Source organism: Canis lupus, chromosome 34 (genome assembly GCF_048164855.1).
Source record: "Canis lupus baileyi chromosome 34, mCanLup2.hap1, whole genome shotgun sequence".
Lineage (NCBI taxonomy): Eukaryota > Metazoa > Chordata > Mammalia > Carnivora > Canidae > Canis > Canis lupus.
Window position 1 is genome coordinate 27,497,581 of NC_132871.1, and position 20,123 is coordinate 27,517,703.

A 20,123-nucleotide genomic window follows, 5' to 3' on the forward strand; every position below is an offset into this window, starting at 1 on the left:
ACAGAAATGTAAAAAACAACAACACTAGAACAGATCAACAAAAATAGGAGCTGGTTCTCTGAAAGAATTAGCAAAACTGATGACCCCCTGGCCAGACTTATCAAAAAGAAAAGAGAAAGGACCCAAATAAATAAAGTCTCAAATGAAAGAGGAGAGATTACAATCAACACCACAGAAATAGAAACAATTACAAGAGACTATTATGAGCAATTGTATGCCAACAAATTGGGCAATCTGGAAGAAATGGATGCATTCCTAGAAACATATAAACTACCAAAACTGAAACAGGAAGAAATAGAAAATTTGAACAGACCCATCACCAGCAAAGAAATGGAATCAGTATTCAAAAATCTTCCAACAGACAAACAAGAGTCCGAGGGCTGGATGGCTTCCCAGGGGGAATTCTACTAAACATCTAAAGAAGATTTAATACCTATTCTTATGAAGCTGTTCCAAGAAATAGAAATGGAAGGAAAATTTCCAAATTCATTCTGTGATGCCAGTATTACCTTGAGCCCCAAACCAGAGAAACACTCTACTAAAAAGGAGAACTACAGACCAATATCCCTGATGAACATGGATGCAAACAAATTCTCAACAAAATACTGGCTGATCAAATCCAACAGTACATTAAAAGGATTATTCACCATGATCAAGTGGGATTTATTTCTCGGCTCCCGGGGTGGTTTGATATCTGCAAATCAATCAGGGTGATACAGCACATCAATAAAAGAAAGGTTAAGACCCATATGATCCTCTCAATAGATGTAGAAAAAGCATTCACAAAATTGAATATCCTTTCTTGGTAAAAACCCTCAAGAAAATAGGGAAGAAGAATCACACTTCAACATCATAAAGGCTGTAAATGAAAGACCCACAAATAATGTCATCCTCAATGGGGAAAAATTGAAACTTTTCCCCTAAGAAAGAGGACAGAGATGTCCACTCTCTTCACTGTTGTTCAGCATAGTATTGGCAATCCTAGTCTCAGCAATCAGGCAAGAAGAAATGAAAAACATCCAAATCAGCAAGGAGAGGTCAAACTTTCACTGTTTGCAGACAGCATGATACTCTATATAGAAAACTGGAAAGGCCTCCCCCACCCCCAAAAAGAATTGCTAGAATTGATACATGAATTCAGTAAAGTCACAACATATAAAATCAAAGCACAGAAATCTGGTGCATTTCTATACACCATTAATGAAGCAACAGAAAGAGAAATCAAGGAATCAGTTCCACTTACAATTGCACCAAAACCATAAGATACCTAGGAATAAACCTAACCAAAGAGGTAAAAGGTCTGTACGTTGATAACTATAGAATAGTGATGAAAGAAATTGAAGATGACACAAAGAAATGGAAAAATGTTCCATGCTCATGGATTGGAAGAACAAATATTGTTGAAATGTCTATACTACCTAGAGCAATCTATACATTCAATGCAGTCCAGATTAAAAAAAAAAAAAACAGCATTTTTCACAGAACAAGAACAAATAATCCTAAAATTTGTATGGAACCAGAAAAGACCCTGAATAGCCTAATACTGAAAAACAAAAACAAAGCTGGAGGCATCACAACCCCAGACTTCAAACTGTATTACAAAGCTGTAATCATCACGACAGTGTGGTCCTGGCACAAAAACAGACACAAAGATCAATGGAACAGAATAGAAAACCCAGAAATGGACCCACAACTATATGGTCAACTGATCTGTAACAAAGCAGGAAAGAATATCCAATGGAAAAAAGATAGTTTCTTCAACAAATGGGAAAACTGGACAGCCGCATGCAGAAGAATGAAACTGGACAGCTTTCCTCCACAACATATAAAAATAAATTCAAAATGGATGAAAGACCGAAATGTAAGACAGGAAACTATCAAAGTCCAAGAGGAGAAAACAGGCAACAACTTCTTTGACCTCATCTGCAGCAATTTCTAGATACTTCTCCAGAGGCAAGGGAAACAAAAGCAAAAATGAACTATTGGGGCTTCATCAAGATAAAAAGCTTCTGCACAGTGAAGAAAACAATCAACAAAACTAAAAGGCAATAGATGAAATGGGAGAAAATATTTGCAAATGACATATCTGTTAAAGGGCTAGTACCCAAAATCTATAAAGAACATATCAAACTCAACTCCCCCAAAATAATCCAGTTAAGAAATGCACAGAAGACATGAATAGATATTTTTTCCAAAGAAGACATTCAAATGGCTAATAAACATATAAGAAAATAGTCAACCTCAGTCATCATCAGGGAAATGCAAATCAAAACCACAATGAGATATCACTTCACACCTGTCAGAATGGCTAAAATTAACAACTAAGGAAACAAAAAAGGCTGATGAGGATGCAGAGAAAGGGGAACCCATTTGCACTGTTGGTGGGAACACAAACTGGTGCAGCAACCCTGGAGAACAGTATGGAGGAGGTTCCTCAAAAAGTTACAAATAGAACTACCCTACAACCCAGTAATTGCACTACTAGGTATTTATCCAAAGGAAACAAAAACGTTGATTCAAAGGGGCACTTGCACCCTGATGCTTATAGCAGCACTATCAATAGTAGCCAAATTATGGAAAGAGCACATGTGTCCATAGATCATGTATTGTGTCATATATAAAAATCATGTATTGTATTATATTTATATATAATGGAATATTAATACTCAGTGACCAAAAATAATGACATCTTGCCATTTGTAACAACATGGGTATGTTGTTTTATGCATATTTTCTCTTAGTTTTATGCTAAGCAAAATAAGTCAGTCAGAGAAAGATAATACTATATGATTTCACTCATATGTGGAATTTAAGAAATAGAATATAGTAGAAGAGATGGAAAAATAAAATAAGATAAACACAGAGAGGCAAACCATAAGAGCTTTAACTATATAAGACAAATTGAGGGTTACTGGAGGGGAGGAGTGTGGGGGGATGAGCTAAATGGGTGATGGGCATTAAGAAGGGCACCTGAGATGAGCATTGGGTGTTACATGTAGGTGATGAATCACTAAATTCTACTCCTGAAACTAATATTACACTATATGTTTAGTACCTTGAATTTAAGTAAGAAAAAAACTGACCTCTTAATTCAGTGGTCACTATGATATTCTGAGAAATTAATACAGCAATTATTATTATTTTTAAAAGCACTTGGCTACATTAAACTAACCCCTTTCTGTTTCCGTTTGTCAGAGCATTTCATATGGTTTTAATCTAGATTTATCTAGATTGGATCTAGATGACTAATCCCTAGAAAATGCTAATCTACATTACAAAGAATCATACATCTTTTAATTATAGTCTGTTCTCAAACTGACACTTATTTTTTCAGTTGTATTCGATGCTATTGCCCTACCTGGCTCCTTTAGGTCTTGAAGGATTTTTTTTCCAATTTTTAAATTACTGGAGTACAATGAGTCAAATTGTCATATGGAAAAGAATGTAATTTTTTTTTTTTAAAGAATCTAAACTTTAAGGAAGCTTGTTTTCATGTTGTTTCTAACAGAAAGCCAGTTAGTGAATCATTCACTGCCATGAAAAATTTTTTGTATATCATGTTTGTGAATGTGCATGCATTTGAATTCACATTTTCAATGTCACAAGGAAAATATCATGTGACTTTTAAATGTATTTCATCGAAACTTAATGAGTTTTCATTGTGTCATAAAACAAATTCTTAAATTAAAAAAACAAAAATAAAAAAATAAAAGGGAAAGGTTGGTAAGTTGCAGATGTTTTCCATGATTACCTGTTTTTTCCCAAGGGCAGACTGTGTTGGTGCTATATAACTTTATAGGCATCATGCAACATCAATAGGGAATATTGAAAATAAATCTGATTGGACAAAGGGGAAAGTTCATGGAGGAAGTGATATTAGGGCTTCAAAGGATGATTTGGACTTCAATAAACATAAATAAATTAGAAAATAAGAAGCTACAGACCAGATGAGTTATTCTAAAATGAAAATTTTTGGTATTAGCAAGATGGAAGCATTTTTGTTGTTGTTGTTGAATTTTTCCTTAGGTCTTTTCTCTGGGCTTCTGAAAATACACCGTGGAATCTGCTGCCAGAACCACTTACAATAAAGTTGTCCTATTTACAGGTTTTTTGATACGCTGTTTATTCTTTAATGAATAAGAAACGATGCCATTATCCCTTACAAAATAGCTGGGGTTTTACTTGAACAAAATCCGTTTGGAAGCGTTAAGCTGGTTACACAGAACTAATATGCCTCAAGGTGGTCATTCTCTCTGGATTAAAGCTGTGGAACAATTGTGTCTCCTGTTACAAGGAAAATGACAAAGGGCCATTATGAAAATGGACAAAAATCTCTGTTCCCAGAGGGGGACTGACAAGCTGAAAGTCCCCCTCGCCTTGCCAACACAAAAGCCTGATTGCCTCAGATTGTTTGTTTATGTAAATCAAAAGGCTGCCATTAATTCAACCAATGGAGCTGCCCAGTGACAAAGAAGGTGGTGATTGGCTGGGTGCTTTGCTCCTGGCAAATCTGACAAATCCTATTGCTTTTGTTGTAAGCTCTATCTGGACACCTTTGGGAAACGCAGCTTGTTATTATGTACTGAAGTAGATACTTTGTATTCTTAGAGTAGGAGTTGGAACAGTAGAACCTGAAGGGGTAAGAACATACTTATCAAGGATCTTTTTGCTCAGTTTCCCCAAAGCTGTCTCCGCGTCTTCGGACTCAACTGTACAGCATGACAGATGTTCCAGGGACACTCAGCCAGGCGGAGTGCAATGGGGATACACCACCTGAGAATGGTCAACAACCCATCACTAAAACAAATGAGGGAGCCAGTGATGTGGCTGGTACCCGACCATACTACAGGGTAGAGCCCCATCTTGAAGACCTACCCACAGAGGGAAATCAGGAGAAAAGTGAGAAATTACAAGGGAACACGCTAGTCAACTGGTCCACCGATGAGAAGATTCTAAAAGGTAAAATATTTTCCTTCTCTTTGATTTGCTTAATTTAATTTGTAAACTCACGTGTGATTCTTTTGATAAACTGTTATGACAGGAATGTGCTGTCCATCCTCTCACCTCTGTCTGTCCCTGGCCAAATGTGGCCTCTTATTCTAAGGGGCTGGATAGCTAAGGACCAAACCTCTGCCTCAGGTCAAATCCAGGCTTATTTATTTGATAGATTTATGACCCTGGACAACTTCCCGAGTTTCCTAAAGCCTTAGCTTTCTCAGTTAGCAGGAGATGGAAATATTGGTGCTGACATTTGTAGGGTTGTCATGAGGATTACTAAGTGTTTCTTAAATGTTAACTACTATTGATGATGATGATGATGATGATGATGAACAGCCCCATTATTATTTAAGCAAAGGGAATTCAGCATTTCAGGTTTTCCTTCTGAAATATATCTAAATGTATCTGAATTCATGGTTCTATATCTTATATAGATGGAAAAAGAGATATTATACTTATGTTTATAAATGGGAACCAATGAAGAAATGAGTTGGGAGCATGAAATAGTTGATTTTAGTGATCACAATTGCAAATCAAATAGATCTACCTAGCTGGAATCTAAATTGATAATTTATTTAAACTCAAACTGCTTAAATATTACAGTGTCAATCTTGTGGGTTTTCCCCCCCAGAAAAACCAGAAGAGAATCTCTTTATTGTTCATAAGGCTATCACCGATCTTTCTCTCCAAGAAACAAGTATTGATGAAATGACATTCAGAGAAGGTAAGAGGAACTTCCATTTTGTACACAGACACTGTCTGACTGAATACGGATGGCAGTTTTTACATGGGATGTTGTGTGAGCGTGATGTTGAAAAAGCAATCCAGGCAATGCCTTCAAAAGCTTAAAGCTGCTATAGGCAGATAAGGGAGTCGTCCTGATTATCTGTAGGTTTCACCTTAAAATGTATTCCAGAAGCATCAAGCCTGAGACTGCATGGATTGGTATAACTGATTGGCAAGCCTTGACATGACAATATGATATCAGCCTCTTAATGAGTTAGGCCACTAAATCAATCCATTTGTAAAATTTGTTTAGCATCTTTAAATCTGTGTCAGGCATTTGTGAAATGTGAATGTTTCAAAAATGGGTTTATCCTAAAAGCTGACCATTTACGTACATTTTAAAATAATATTAAACATTTATTTGACCTATAGAAAAATTCTAGGCCTCTGATGTAAGCAGAAAATGGTTACCTAATTCTTGTTAAAGAAATCTCCCAGGTCATGAAGCTAATTTTAATTCTGTTCTTTTAGAAAATGAGGGAATAAAAGGAACATTGATTTTTAAGTGACTTATATTTTAAATAAACTCAAGAGATTAAGAAACACAAGATCTTTTAGATTTCACTTCTAAGAAGTTATCTATGTTGAAGCAATTTCCAAATCAAGTGCAGGATAAACATGTATTAATTAATCACTCATTTCCTCTTTTGCAACCATAAACATCTTATCTCAAAATTGAAGTCGGTTCATTAGACCTGAGCAATTTAGCTTAGTTAGGACCTTAATAGGCGAAATATGGAAGGGATTATTTTTTAAAAAAGTATTAGAACATCACATAAAATAGTAGATGCCAAGGGAGACAGAGATGTGAATGGCAGTTTCTTGGGTTTGTCCACTGTGCCTGGACACCTCTAAGACTACCTGCTGTCCCTACGTAGTGATAGAACAGCCATTATTGTAGTAATGTCATAAGGAACAACCATTATTAAGCTTTTACATTATCACAGGTAATTTATAAAACTTAAGCCTTAAGTCCCATGAAATGAACTGAATAACTGCTTTGCCCTAGTCTTTCTGTTTCCAATGTAGCAAGTTCTCAGAGACAGAGATCTCCAAGTCCATCTAGAGACTCTTTCAAATTCTTTTTTTAGGATTTATTTATTTGAGAGAGAGACAGAGAGAGAGAGAGAGAGCAGGAGGAAGGGCAGGTAGAGGGAGAGGGAGTCTCAAGCAAACTCTGGGCTGGATGCAGAGCCTGCCTGGGGCTCCACCTCATGACCCGGAGATCACAACCTGAGCTGAAACCAAAAGTCAGACACTTCACCAACTGAGTCACCTAGGCACCCTGAGACCCTTTCAAATTTCCAATCAGCAAGTCCACTGGAGACACCAGTTTGCTAGGATCTTTCATTTTTTATCAAATAGAGAATGAAAGCAGTCTGGATTTTCTAAGTAGATGGTGTCAGGGTGAATTTTTCCCTGAATGAATCCTTTTGTGTTTGGTGGAACATATGTTTTTCCTGTAAGACACATGTTGGTGTCTTCTGTTTTCACAATGACAAACAGCTATAAAGTCTCCAAAGAGAATACTCCTGGGTTGAAAAATAGCAAGATGCTAAAAATATTGAGGGAAAGCTATAATTTAAATTCAAGATGTAATTTTATGCATGACAACTCCATGCCTGAGTCATGATGTGAGCAAAAAGATCAGCTTCTTTGGTTCTTATGGAAAAATAAGAATAAAAGAAAGCTTATAATTATGGAAAATATTCTAACATACATTTATTTATAATGTAAAGAACATTAACCGGGTACCAACAAGCAGATAGGAACTGGTACAACTAGCTAGGAATAATAGTCCATCCTTGCCTCTATCTCTTTTTCTAAGTTTACAATCTGATTCCTGTAGCTGGGAAAACAAAAAAAAAAAATGAAAAGAGAATGAAAAATCTTGACTGGAAATGGACTTGTGGATACTTTCAGTGAAAGTAGAAAACTGGTGGGGAAAGACAAAGAGGAACATGGCCTCTCATTTTATTTAAAGACTCTTACGGTGTTGAAAAGGAATAGTGACAAAGGATACAATCTAGACAATATTTTGGAGTCACGCATAGACTAAAGCTTCCCACAGAAGTCTCTTTAGAGGCGAAAGCCCAGAGAACAACCTCACTCTGATTAATTCTTTTTAGCATGCTCAATAAATATTGTTAAGGATATGCTGATGTGATCTATTTGAAAAGTAAAATTTGAAATGAATTAAGCCTTGTAAAAGTCACCACATGGTGTCAAACAACTTGAGTTAATTAGTTGTTATTAGGGGTATGTCTAATGTGACAGCTAATCTAGCCCTATAGCAGTGACCTCAGCATGATTTTTAAAGGTTGGCTCAATGACAAGTCTTAGACTACATTGTCGGTGCTTTGGCGGGCTTGGTGTCACAGTTAGCCCAGCGTATGACACCTGGCTTCCACCCATGGCTTCCAGCTCCTCTTTCTGTAACTGGTACTTTAGCACAACTCTGAGAAGCTTGGTGGCAAAACCTTGGTGGCAAAAACTGACTGTGTTACTCTGAGCATGCCCAGATGTGGGAAGTCATTGTTTTAACTACTAGAAGAAAGCCTTTTTTCTCCTGTGAGATATTTTAAAATTTTTTCTTGGGGAATGTGTGTGTGTGTGTGTGTAAGAGATAGGTCCAAATATATTTTATTTTCTATGTTCACATTTCCAGTCACCACAGGTTAGACAGGATTTTTAAAAGTCTGCCTAAGGAATACCAGTTTCACTAAGATACAATAGTCTACAACAATGACAAAAAAATTGCATGGTCAAATGAGGTTGAGGCGTCAACTTCTTTGAGGTTTACAATATTCATTGGCATTTTATTTTATTTTATTTTTTAAAAGATTTTATTTATTTATTCATGAGAGACACAGAGAGAGAGAGAGGCAGAGACCTAGGCAGAGGGAGAAGCAGGCTCCATGCAGGGAGCCTGACGGGACTCGATCCCGGATCTCCAGGATCATGCCCTGGGCTGAAGGCGGCACTAAACTGCTGAGCAACTGGGGCTGCCCTCATTGGCATTTTAAAGAGTTGGGTAAATTCTGAAGCTTACTTAACTGTGTTTAGTGCAGTATTTTACAAACTAATTTGATAGTACAAATCCATTTTATTGTGTAGACGGAACATATTATTAACCCACAGAATAATAGCCTATAAATCATGTGTGGGAAAATGATTGTCCAGAAAAATAATTAAAAAATAAGAGTTGGGTATCTCAATTACCAATTTGATTTTGCTACAGGCCACCAATGGGAGAAGATTCCTCTGAGTATCAGTAACCAGGAAATAAGTAGAAAAAAAGAAAGGATTGCTGAACAACCTCTAGAAGAGAAAGAAGAGGAGGATGGGAAGAACAAAGCTGACCAGGCAACTGAAATTGAATGGTTGGGATTTCGGAAACCTAGCCAGGTTGAGGTGTTCCATTCCAAACATGAGGAGGAGCAAGAGGTTTGGGATGAAGAAATTAATGATGATGATGACGATTGCAATGATGATGAAGATGAAGTTCGAGTGATAGAATTTAAGAAAAAAAATGAAGAGGGTTCTCAATTAAAAGAGGAAGGTGATGCAAATGAGGACTCCCCACTGAGCAGCCCCAATTCCCAGCCTGTGACACCTGAGGAGCAGCCAACCTTTGGGAAGAAGGGTGATATCTCTAGAAATGCTTATTCAAGATACAATACAATATCCTATCGAAAAATCAGGAAGGGGAACACGAAGCAAAGAATTGATGAATTCGAGTCTATGATGCACTTATAAACTAAATGGAACTGAGAAATTCTCCTGCCCACTAAAGCAAAAGCTAATTCTATTTTCCCGAAATGCGTCTTTGCAGGTCTTATTTGAGTCGTCCCCTTTAAAGACGTGAAAGCTTAATCTCTGTTTCACTGCAGAATAATATGGAAATAATCCTAGACAAAATTCAGTCTGGTAATCAAAAAGCTTTAGATTCATTCGTGGGCATTTGCTTTTTAAAATTTCACTAATACAGCCTTGTGTGATAAGCACTAAACAGCAAACAGCAAGCACCCCTGGAGAATCTGGCATGATTTAGCTTTAAAAGTCGCAACACTGGGAAATACAGTCATTAAATGAAAGAGGACTATTAGAAGTGACCTGTATTTCTTCTGGTGTCTTTCTTCTTGTACACTGAGGGTGCTAAAAGTCTGGTATTAAACCTCTCTTTCTTTTAAACATGTTTTTATAGACCTTGGCAATAAGCTGTCCAAAATGCTTTGCCTTTCCTATTATCTTCAGAAAAAGATTTTAAGTGGTTTTCCTTGGCATGTACAGAGTGAAAAGTCTGTATAGGCCTCCTTCCTAGGTGTTACCATTCACTGAATTTTCTCACTAGAGGGGCTGAGCAATTGTCAGGAAAATTCTGTTGACTAATTGTTGGCTTTATGTGCTCAAGATGAATAAAATCCATTGTGAGGTTGATACAGGGAGGGGCTAGAAGATTGGTGGGCAATAGACTAAAGAGTCAGATAGTTTATTTCTGTGACTGAAAATATAAACCTCGTCTAGCACAGTTAAAGTCATTAAAAGCAAAAATGACAGCTTTAGCACAATTTTAAGAAAATATCCCTATTACCACCCTTTCTCTTATTAACAGTATCTCAGAATAATTTTGTTTCCTTAGAAGCCCAAGACGACTCTAGTCATAACTATACTAGTTACTATGAAAATGGAAATAATTATCTTAGGATATTTTCAAAGTAGAGTGTGAGCATGTATTTTTAGTAAGAAAGCTCTGATAGTGGTTGAGAATATATAATTTACTGGACCTCAGCCCAAATCAAGATGCTTAAAATTGTGCCTGTGGAGCTTCACTCAAGCCAGTATGTCAAATAATCTATTGAATATTTATGAAAGGGAGAGTCTATATTTATATTCTTAGATAGTTTCATAATTTTTCATTTCAGGCTTCCATATATATCACCCTGAACTTTCTGTCACCACCAATAAGGATATTTTTGGCTCTGCAAATAAAAAGACAATTCCTTATTGTCTGAATGTAATACAGTCTTCATTGTACTATTCAACCCTTTGTTTATTTCTTTTTTCATTTTGTGAAAAAAACCCGGGTTAGGCCTTCTTAGATTATTGCTTATTTATGTGTAACAAATCCCACACATTCTAATAGAAAGTTCTTCAGTTCCTCCTGGTCATATAATATATTTCCATGGTATCATATACTATTATTTACTGTTTACAAGACTCAATTTTGAATTCAAGATTAAAGCACTCCTTTTATTCTTTCAAACAGATATTTTGCAACTTGATCCTATAAAAGGTCTGTCACTCTTCATCTGCGGAACCTATAGATTTCATTCTTGATCATGCAAGTTTTCAGAATAAAGCTAGGGAAATCAGGTGTCTACTGATAAATTTAGGTAAAAGATTGGTGCATTATGACAATTTCCTATTTATTTAAATCCTCTAAATCATTTCACCTGGACAGCCTATTTTCTTTTCTGGATTACTGATGACCCCTACGATTTTCTACCTAACTTCAAAACACGGTGTTGTGTTACCTGTCATGGAACAGTTGGCCTGCCATCAGCAGTGCCTGCATTTTTAATTGTTCCAGCAGAAGCACTGAATTCCTGTGGAGGTTGAGTGACTGGGTGGTCTGTGGCCACAGTCTGCCATGTCATATGGCCAAGCAACTGGCTCTAATGGGGATCCAACACATAGTAACCCCGGCCTTGTCAGTTTTGTGGCTCTTACCATATAGTTAACCAACCATGAAAGATTTTGTCAACCATGACTTTTTTGGGGTATGTTCAATGAGTCAATGCCTAGTGCTTAGGGGATGAGGCAGTGTAGCTACAGAAGAGCACTGAAACTACTCTTTGACATTAATTCCCATTGCCCTGGGCTGCCATCTTACACTAAGGCCACAGAGTTAAGTGATCATAAGTAACACGATGAGGTTAGGTGACTGATTTTTTGTAACCTAGGAAAGGCAAGGGAATGGTTCTAATTTCATGAGGGATATTTAACATATTAGACCCTCCTATAGGACAAGTTAGAACACAAATTGGTAACCATACTGGAAGATTCGCTGCTTTTACGATTCCAGGGTCGGGGTAGAAGAAAGGCTCTGGTACCTGGTAGGAGGGAGAATTGATTTATTGTGAGAATGTTGATATTTCTTACATGACTTTTAATTTTTCTTGGTTTTGGGGTGAACAGGAATTAATAAAAGCTCTATTTCTTTGTCAATATAAAATTTACCTTTCATATAATGCTACATTTGAAGACATGGAATATGTCAGAATCTATCTATCATCTGTCTACAATTTAAATAAAGAACTGCTATGTCTGACTTGCTCTCAATAAAGGTTTGTGTCCTTGTTTTTGGTGTCTAGAATTTATTCTCTTTCACTGCACTTTAAAATTTAGGAAGAACCCTTGCCTATCAGCAGCTATTAAAGACCATTAGTAAATGTGGCTTCAGAAATCAAGAGAACACCTTATTTAAATTCAAAAAGGCATTTTTTATTTCAAAAAGGTCTTAAAATGATTATGTACACCATTGCAAAAAAAAGATTTCTGGCAGGTAGATATGTAATGTTCATGAAAAATTTGTAATATTTTTATAGGAACTGAGCTCTTGTTTTAGATACATCTTAACTCCAACAACTTGATAAAAATATATATGTCTTTATAGCCATTTAAACCATGGTGACACTTTTATAATAATTGTTTCTGCATATTTACATGGGGTAGTACTTCTGGCGCATTTTCAAATGAAGAACGGACATTTAAGTTTTTCAGAGTGATAGGAAAAACATTTAAAATAAGTAATAATAGAGAATTATGGAAAAAGATGAAGCACCAGAGTATCATAAAGAAGAAATATGTTTGACCACATGTAAAAGGCAACTACTTTTAAAGGCTTAACTTTCATTGCTCTATAAAAACAAGAAGGCTATAAAAAGTAATGTCAAAAGTTATAGCAAACATTTGCCAATATTAAAATATCAGACAGTAACATAGTAAATATGAATACCAAAATGTGTATACAGCTCATGAGGAACACGAGTGACTAAGCCATACAATCCACATAAACACAGCGACACGGGTAGTGATCAACAGCAGAAATGACCCAACAGATACATGGCAAAGTACAAAACCAAAGGACAATACCTAGTAATTAACTGCCAGTGTGGGAGAATTTTGGAGATGAATTTGGAAAGTAATCTGAATTTTTAGTTAGCAACTTAAAATTACATATTTGAGTCCTTCTTTACAATAACTTAAGTTGGGAGAGGCAGAAAAATTGGGTACTTCAAAATGTTCAAATTAACTCCAAATCCCTTTAAATTCCATAGTTCCAATCTTGTTCTCCCATCAACAGAAGTTTTTAGGTAATTAATAAGAAAACTCACTAATTTGACCTTTGCCTTCTCTTCTTTTTCTGTCCGTTTCTTACAGCTAATTTGTATAAAACTAGCAACATTTGAGCAGTTGTTTGAAGGAAGAGAATTAAGGCATGTGCATAATCCTAAGTGAATAACAAATATCTTGATAATTTAGAGCTTGCATACTCCCTTCAAGTATGGAAAACAACACCCAGAGTGAAAGTCCATTGGAGATACTTTTGTCCAGAAGGTCAGATGTAGACAAAGCTGTGCACTTAAAAGAACTAAAAATATCCAAAAGCATTTCATAGTTTTCTTTATACTTGTATGTAGAAACTCTTGGTCTTATTCTCTCCTGCTTCAAAGCATAAAATATAGACTCACATATATAATTATATATACAGACATAATATATGAATATATACACACATTTATCTATATGAATATATATGTATATATACATATATATTTACGAAGATCAATTTGCTTTTGGTCAAGTAAAGATAGTTTAGGCTTTCAAAAAATTAGGTTTGTATCTATATAAACAATTTATTTTATATAGGTATTTTTGACTAATATCCTTGAACTAGCAAATACTAATCAATCAGCAATAAAATAGCCTGTTTTAAAAGAAATTATTTGTTACTTATTGTTGGCAACTATCATCATTAGAACCTCGCTGTATTAGAAGTTGTATTTGCTGAAAAATGAGAACTTTCCTGTATGTTTTTGCAAAGCAATGGTTCACATAAGCTTGCAAAGAAACCCTAATTGGAATGGTAACTACTAGTTGACCCATTAGGTTGAAAACAGAGGCACTGAATCTGCTTATTGTGATGGGATTTTTTTCCTTCCTTTTAGGTACAGGCATCACCAACACCTGAAATACCATCCATTAAACCTCATCAGGAGTATTTAACACTTTACATTGCTTACTCAAACTTGTCCGTGGAATGGCTGTTTATGAAAAATAAATATTTTGTACATTAACTTTGGTTGGTTTCCTTTTCTCACTTCGTCATGTGGCTCATAGCAATTTTTGAATAACCTACACAAAAGTTGTTGGGAAAGCACCATGGTGACAATCTACAAAATTAAGTAAAAGGAGTTTTAGTTTGTATTTTAAATTAAAGGAGTCTTCAATGTTTTACTTCCCAACTCTGTTCAAGTTGGGCAATCTATTGGCTTTGATTAACGGTTGGGGGCAGAAAGAGTTGGCAGTATCATTTATAGAGAAGCAATTTCTCTATGTCTGCTTCTCCTTCTCATATTTGTTATAGGAAATGGAAAAGAATATGTCCTGCAAGAAGTCAAGGAGATAGACCATTGCAAAACCTGTGGGGATAGCTAACCTTAAGCCTACATTTCAGTTGGTTAGCAGAAAGGGTGTAGCTTCTATAGCCTATCTATCTATAAAGCAGCCAAGGAAGACCAAAGACATTTGACTTCATAATGAAGGGATTTCAACTGAGCCCACCTGAGTTGATGGCCCTACTTAAAGGGAAAAAAAAAAAAAAAAACCCGACAATTCATAGCAGCATGTTGTCTTTAAAGAGACTCGTTTTTTTCTTTTTTTTTTCCCAGCTAGATAGAATGGAAACTAGATTTTAATCTCTTGCTGGTGGAATGCTCTTAGACAGTTCCTCTCAGCCATCCTCCTTGTCTGCATAATGGAAAGAGTAAGAACCTAACTCACTGAGTTGGGCACAATAGTGAGATGGGGCACTGTCAGCACCTAGCACACGGTGAGTACTCTAAGAGAATCAATTCTCATCTGTTTCCCTTTATTCACTATAAATTCTTGTTTTTATCCCAGATATTGGGATCCTTATCTGAGGCATCATTTATTTTCTGTGTTTGAACATAGAAGTTAGAGTTGTTAAATAAAGATGGTAACTCTCTGGCCAGCCTCAACCCCACTCTTTTGCGTGAGAGCCCCTTGAAAATCATCCTAAGATGTTCATAAATTCAAGGTTGACTGGAGAAATTGAATTCTTATGCACTCTAACTGGTATCTTTGCCCCTCCACAATCTGTAAGGTAATACTATAAGGAAGGTTTTTTTGTTTTTGTTTTTGTTTTTGTTTTTTGTCTAAGAGAATATTTTCAAATTAGCTGTGGAGAAACAATCCATTGTGATTATGGCAAATGGTGGTTTTTGGCCCTGTGAATGACAGCTGATTGAATGTCAGCAAGCAGAACTGAGCAAATTTGATGCTGGTGATAAAACATGGTTGTACCAACAACAGCTGTGTCATCCTTCAGGGAGAAGCTCTGGGTAACAGTTGAAAAAGGGAAAGGAACTGTGCAAACCAGAAGGTTCAGAAGGTCTCAGATGCTCTGGTAAGTTAGTTTTTGATTGCATGGATCCTGCATAATATTATCAAAACTATGCTTGTGTTTAAGGTAACAAGATATACAGACACTTGTCTAAGAAAAAGCAATGACTCAAGGCAATCCAGGCAAAACTCTGAGGTCTCCCATAACACAGCCTCCTACTGAAGAATTTAGGGCTGAATAGGACCCTGAATGTGTCACACTCAGGGATTTCTCACTAGAAGTACCAGAGAGATAGAGTAGCATTTACACCTTTATTACAGCTTCTGAAAACAAAATTTAGAGGATAATGCTTAAAAAATGTTGGTAGAAGATTTCACAATTAGCCAATACTCTTAAGTTTAGGCCTGTAAGATTTCTAATTAGTGATTTGTTCCTCACATCTTAGGGTAATGGAGCAAATACATGGTAAAAGCTGTTTTTAAAATTCTTTCCAAGAACAAACATACCATGTACAAAAACAATCCTTTGCTACATTGACAAGATAGATTCCAAGAGAGCTTCATATTATATCAAGGTGAAGTCAGGAAGACCATAAACAGACTGTAGAAGGTCTTGGTGAAAAACATTCAAATTTCTTTCATTGGTATGCCCAAAGGTACGTGTAGCCAAACCATAACTCATCTTTTTCTGAACAGACTTGATGTGTTTTGTGGAAACTGTTTTTGAATAAAAAGAGTCTTCAGACTGGGGGCAAAAAAACCTTTCAACATTTTTGCAGTTACACAAAGAATTGCATGAGGCACTCAGCACATTCAGTTTGGTCAGCAATTCAGTTAATCCTTTGGCAACTGACTTGTGTTTTATCCCCCATATGGCTCTGTTTTGAAAAGAATTATCTCATTTTCTAGTCATTCTCTTATCTCATCTGCAATGTCAATTATCTGAATAAAACATCTTAAGTATGATGCAAATAGGCAGAGCTGTTTCCCCTTCTGAGTCATAGTTATAGCTCTGCTTTTGTGTAATTAATTGGGAGATAAAATTAAATTTTAAATAGGAAGTCAAAACTAAAGATGCCCACTTTTACCATCAGCTCAACTGAACAAAGCTTTGTTTTTTTATATTAACAAGCGTATAGCATGGCTCCAGAGACCCAATCCCAGCAAGGTTTATGTAACTCCTTTTTAAGAATGCTGTGGAGCGGATTTGTTTAGGCTGGAGTCCTGGGGCAGTGTAATGAGCCCTGTCTCTGGAGATCCAAATTCTAATCTTCATCTCTCACTATCTGGAGTGGGACTCTTAGGCAGGTAATGTGTTTTCTGGGCATGAATTTTCTTATCAAAAATCAATACAAAGGATATTTGGATTTCTAGAATCTCTTGTGATATGCCTAAGTATTGTCATACCTAAGATTAGGAACTCAATTTGGATGGAAGAAATATTGGACTCTTTCTCATGGACTCTTCCTCAAATTTATCAGTGTTACCATTAGGTCCACATCTATGGCCTTATCCCCCACCTCCACCCCATAGAGGTACCAGATTCCTTTTCTTTTCTGGTCAAGCCTAGGTCAATTTTTTCTTAACTGTCTTCCAGAGGGTTGTTTACCTCATTTTCTTCCCCTTTCATCATATTTACTTCATTTTATTTCTGCTTTGAAATCTTTTAGAGCCATTTTTAGTATGCTTCATCCCTGTGAATGCTGTTACATCTAAAATAGTATTTTATATAAATCTTTAATTTTTTTCAGTGGTTCATTTCTGCTTTGTTTTACATTGCAGCGTGTTCAACAATTAAGTGTATTTTTGGTGACTACAGCGCACTGTGACCCAGCCCCTTTTTCTTTGTCTTTTTTTCTTTCTTTTTAAATATCTACCTAAGTCTAGGAAGTTACTAGTATGATTGTTTCTTTAAAGTGTAGTTTTAAAGGCACAGAATGAATTGAAACAATGTCCATATCTAGAACTGAATAAGCATTTGACTTCCTCACTTAAAAGTTTTTCCACTGACTCAGATTGCGAAAAACCAAAAACAAAAAACCATTATGTAGTCATCCAGATCAAAGTTCTACCATTGAGGAATATGATACTCTTTCATACTGTTAGGTGAACATGTGTGTAGCTGGGAGGGACTTCACCAAGATGACAGCTGTGTGTTTCTGAGGTCTTTTCATCATAGGAACTCAAGTAACTTTTTTAATTAAAAAAAAAAAAGCAAATAAAAGAATAGGTTCCCATTGATTATACCTACTTGTGGGCCAAAAGAGCTGGTTATTATCAAACTCAATCATGAATATCACTGTACTTTCTCAAATACTTTTAGCTTCATTTCCCGTTACCTGTTTGATTGCATGGGGGAAGCTTGCAGGCTGAGGTCCTTCCAGCACAGGCAGGAAGCAGGCAATTCATAAGGCCACAAAGAACTGAAGAAGGACTCTAATTCAACGTTAGGTTGTTTCCCTGAGCTCACTTTTGGTTTCTCAAATATTGTGGGTTTTTAAATCTCCTGTTCAAAGCTATTAATTTTGAAAATGTAAACTACCACGGAGAAATACAGTCCCCACATCCACTGTCATTTTCACAGTGTCTAATGGGTTTAGTAGATTAAAATATTAGTTATTCTTTAGTCTTCATAATATTTCTCAAATTTCCACTTTTGGTGTTGCTTCATTGGATCACAAGCAGCAACTTTCAAGGTCTTCTGAGAAACATTTCCTTCTAAGCATAGCAACTGATGATAATTTCCAAAAACAATGTGATTCACCTGGAAAGAAAGGGGATCTGGGAATGAGCCACAGAATGAATCTGACAACCAAAGTATAAAGAAATAAAAACTAATTTTAAAAAGATAATTATATTTTTGATTCCTTAGAAATTCTTCTGAACTAGATTAACAAACATGAACTTTGGACTAATAAATTTGTCTCCATCTCAATCTAACTTCTTACTTATTCAAGCTACAAGGCTTTTTAAGACTTTTACGACTTCCTCAGGAAGGAAACAAAAAATTTATTTTCTGATGATAGGTCTGATAACTGTATTATTTAAAGGAAATAATTCCATATGGTTACTATATTTGATGGATGATGGCTTTCTAATTGATGGTGATCATGAAAAAACAACCATCACAAAAAGTGAGTTAGTTCGTTTTTTATATTTCAAAGTGCTAGAAATGATGTACTTATTTATAAGCTACCCACCACAATCTCCAAAAGTACATAATGCCTGATGTCCAGAAAATCCAGATGTAATTATAAAAAAGTCAAAGGTATTTCAGAGGAGTTCTGTTACTGGTTAATATTTACTGAGTATCTTAGAACTAATAGATAACCAACTTAGAACTTATTTATGGCTTTACAATTTTTTTCACCTATTAATTCTTTCAATTTTCCATGATTATGACAAAGATAATCTTAATTATATGTATATTGTTTTGGAATATTTTTAAAAAAATACACCAAACAGTGGTGACTTTGTTATAGTTTATTTTAAAGATGTTCCTATAAAAACATGGTCATCCTTGTAGGACTTTGGAAATATGATGCTTGAGTATGCTAAAGATTTTGTAAAGGAGTTGGCCTTGAACAAAATCATCCTAGATTATCTACAGTGTTCTGTGAGTGGATTGTAAAGAGGTGACTGGATAACTTGTTCCCAAACTAGACGCTTGATGAGGGGAACAGTGGTAGAGGGTCATTCCAGTACCTAGAAACGATTTTCTTTTAGGTGTCTATAATCCACAGCATTTGGGGTGGGCTGGCCTGGAGCATATTCTAAATGCAGATTAGAAATGTATAATTTTAACAATTCATTGGTATTCAGGGTCAAACTCACTATTACCCTCTTTCCTTCTATGAAGCTCTCAACTCCTAATGCTAAAGGGAGAGACATGTTCCTGCTATTTAGTCTTATTCTCCATTTTATTTTTAAATACTTAACATGCTTTGGAGGACTCCGGAGGCTTAGTAAGAAAATTACCAAAATCTGGAAAAAAGAAGACTATTGTCATGATATTCATCTCCATGGAAAGAGATGTATGGATAAAGGAACTTAAGGCAGAAGGCGGGATCCCTGGGTGGTGCAGCGGTTTAGCGCCTGCCTTTGGCCCAGGGCGCGATCCTGGAGACCCGGGATCGAATCCCACATTGGGCTCCCGGTGCATGGAGCCTGCTTCTCCCTCTGCCTATGTCTCTGCCTCTCTCTCTCTCTGTGTGACTATCATAAAAAAAAAAAAAAAAAAAAAAAAAAAAGGCAGAAGGCAGCGATGTGACATGCTACGAAGTCACAGGCATAGACAGCGTTGGAAAACATCTAATTTTTGCCATCTTAATTCAATTACCTTATTTACAAATTGGCTTACCATTTAGAGGGACTGAAATTAAACCTATATAAAAATCAGCTAACGAAGGCTTAAGTTCTCAGTGGGGCCAACCCAGTTTGTAAATAAGACCTGTGTGATTTAAGGGCTGCGCGCTCCTAAGTATCTTCTCACTAGTGTTAATTTTTTTCCTGGTAACAGATTCACTTCTGGAGATGAAAAATGTGTTCTCATTCCCATCCTTTCTCACCCCTGGTCCCACCTCCAGCTTTTTTAGGCATAGGATTAAGGAAGCAGAAGGTAGTATTTGATAGATGTTTATGGATTTTTCCAACACTATGCAACATAAAATTAGTAACTTGTACACTAG

The 20,123-nt window shown here is 36.1% G+C and overlaps 2 protein-coding genes across 2 annotated transcripts in view; one reads left to right on the top strand and one right to left on the bottom strand.

The window, feature by feature from the left end:
• The first annotated feature begins 4,485 nt into the window (after positions 1-4,485).
• Positions 4,486-12,149, top strand: ERMN (ermin). Its single transcript, XM_072811469.1, has 3 exons — positions 4,486-4,959; positions 5,630-5,722; positions 9,026-12,149. Exons 1-3 carry the CDS (start codon positions 4,719-4,721, stop codon positions 9,541-9,543), a joined length of 852 nt encoding a protein of 283 aa, XP_072667570.1. The 5' UTR covers positions 4,486-4,718; the 3' UTR covers positions 9,544-12,149.
• A 117-nt stretch (positions 12,150-12,266) lies between these two features.
• GALNT5 (polypeptide N-acetylgalactosaminyltransferase 5) overlaps positions 12,267-20,123 on the bottom strand; it is a 46,808-nt gene continuing 38,951 nt past the window's right edge. Inside the window, exon 10 of the mRNA XM_072810852.1 lies at positions 12,267-18,199. Within this exon, the coding sequence (XP_072666953.1) occupies positions 18,059-18,199 (141 nt within the window). The 3' untranslated portion in view covers positions 12,267-18,058. The remainder of the gene's footprint in view (positions 18,200-20,123) is intronic.

Bases quoted from the DNA above. Each gene is read 5' to 3' on its own strand.
- ERMN (XM_072811469.1), top strand. From the start codon at position 4,719: ATGACAGATGTTCCAGGGACACTCAGCCAGGCGGAGTGCAATGGGGAT. The intron at 4,960-5,629 runs GTAAAATATTTT...TTTCCCCCCCAG, and splicing joins CGATGAGAAGATTCTAAAAG to AAAAACCAGAAGAGAATCTC. The intron at 5,723-9,025 runs GTAAGAGGAACT...ATTTTGCTACAG, and splicing joins TGAAATGACATTCAGAGAAG to GCCACCAATGGGAGAAGATT.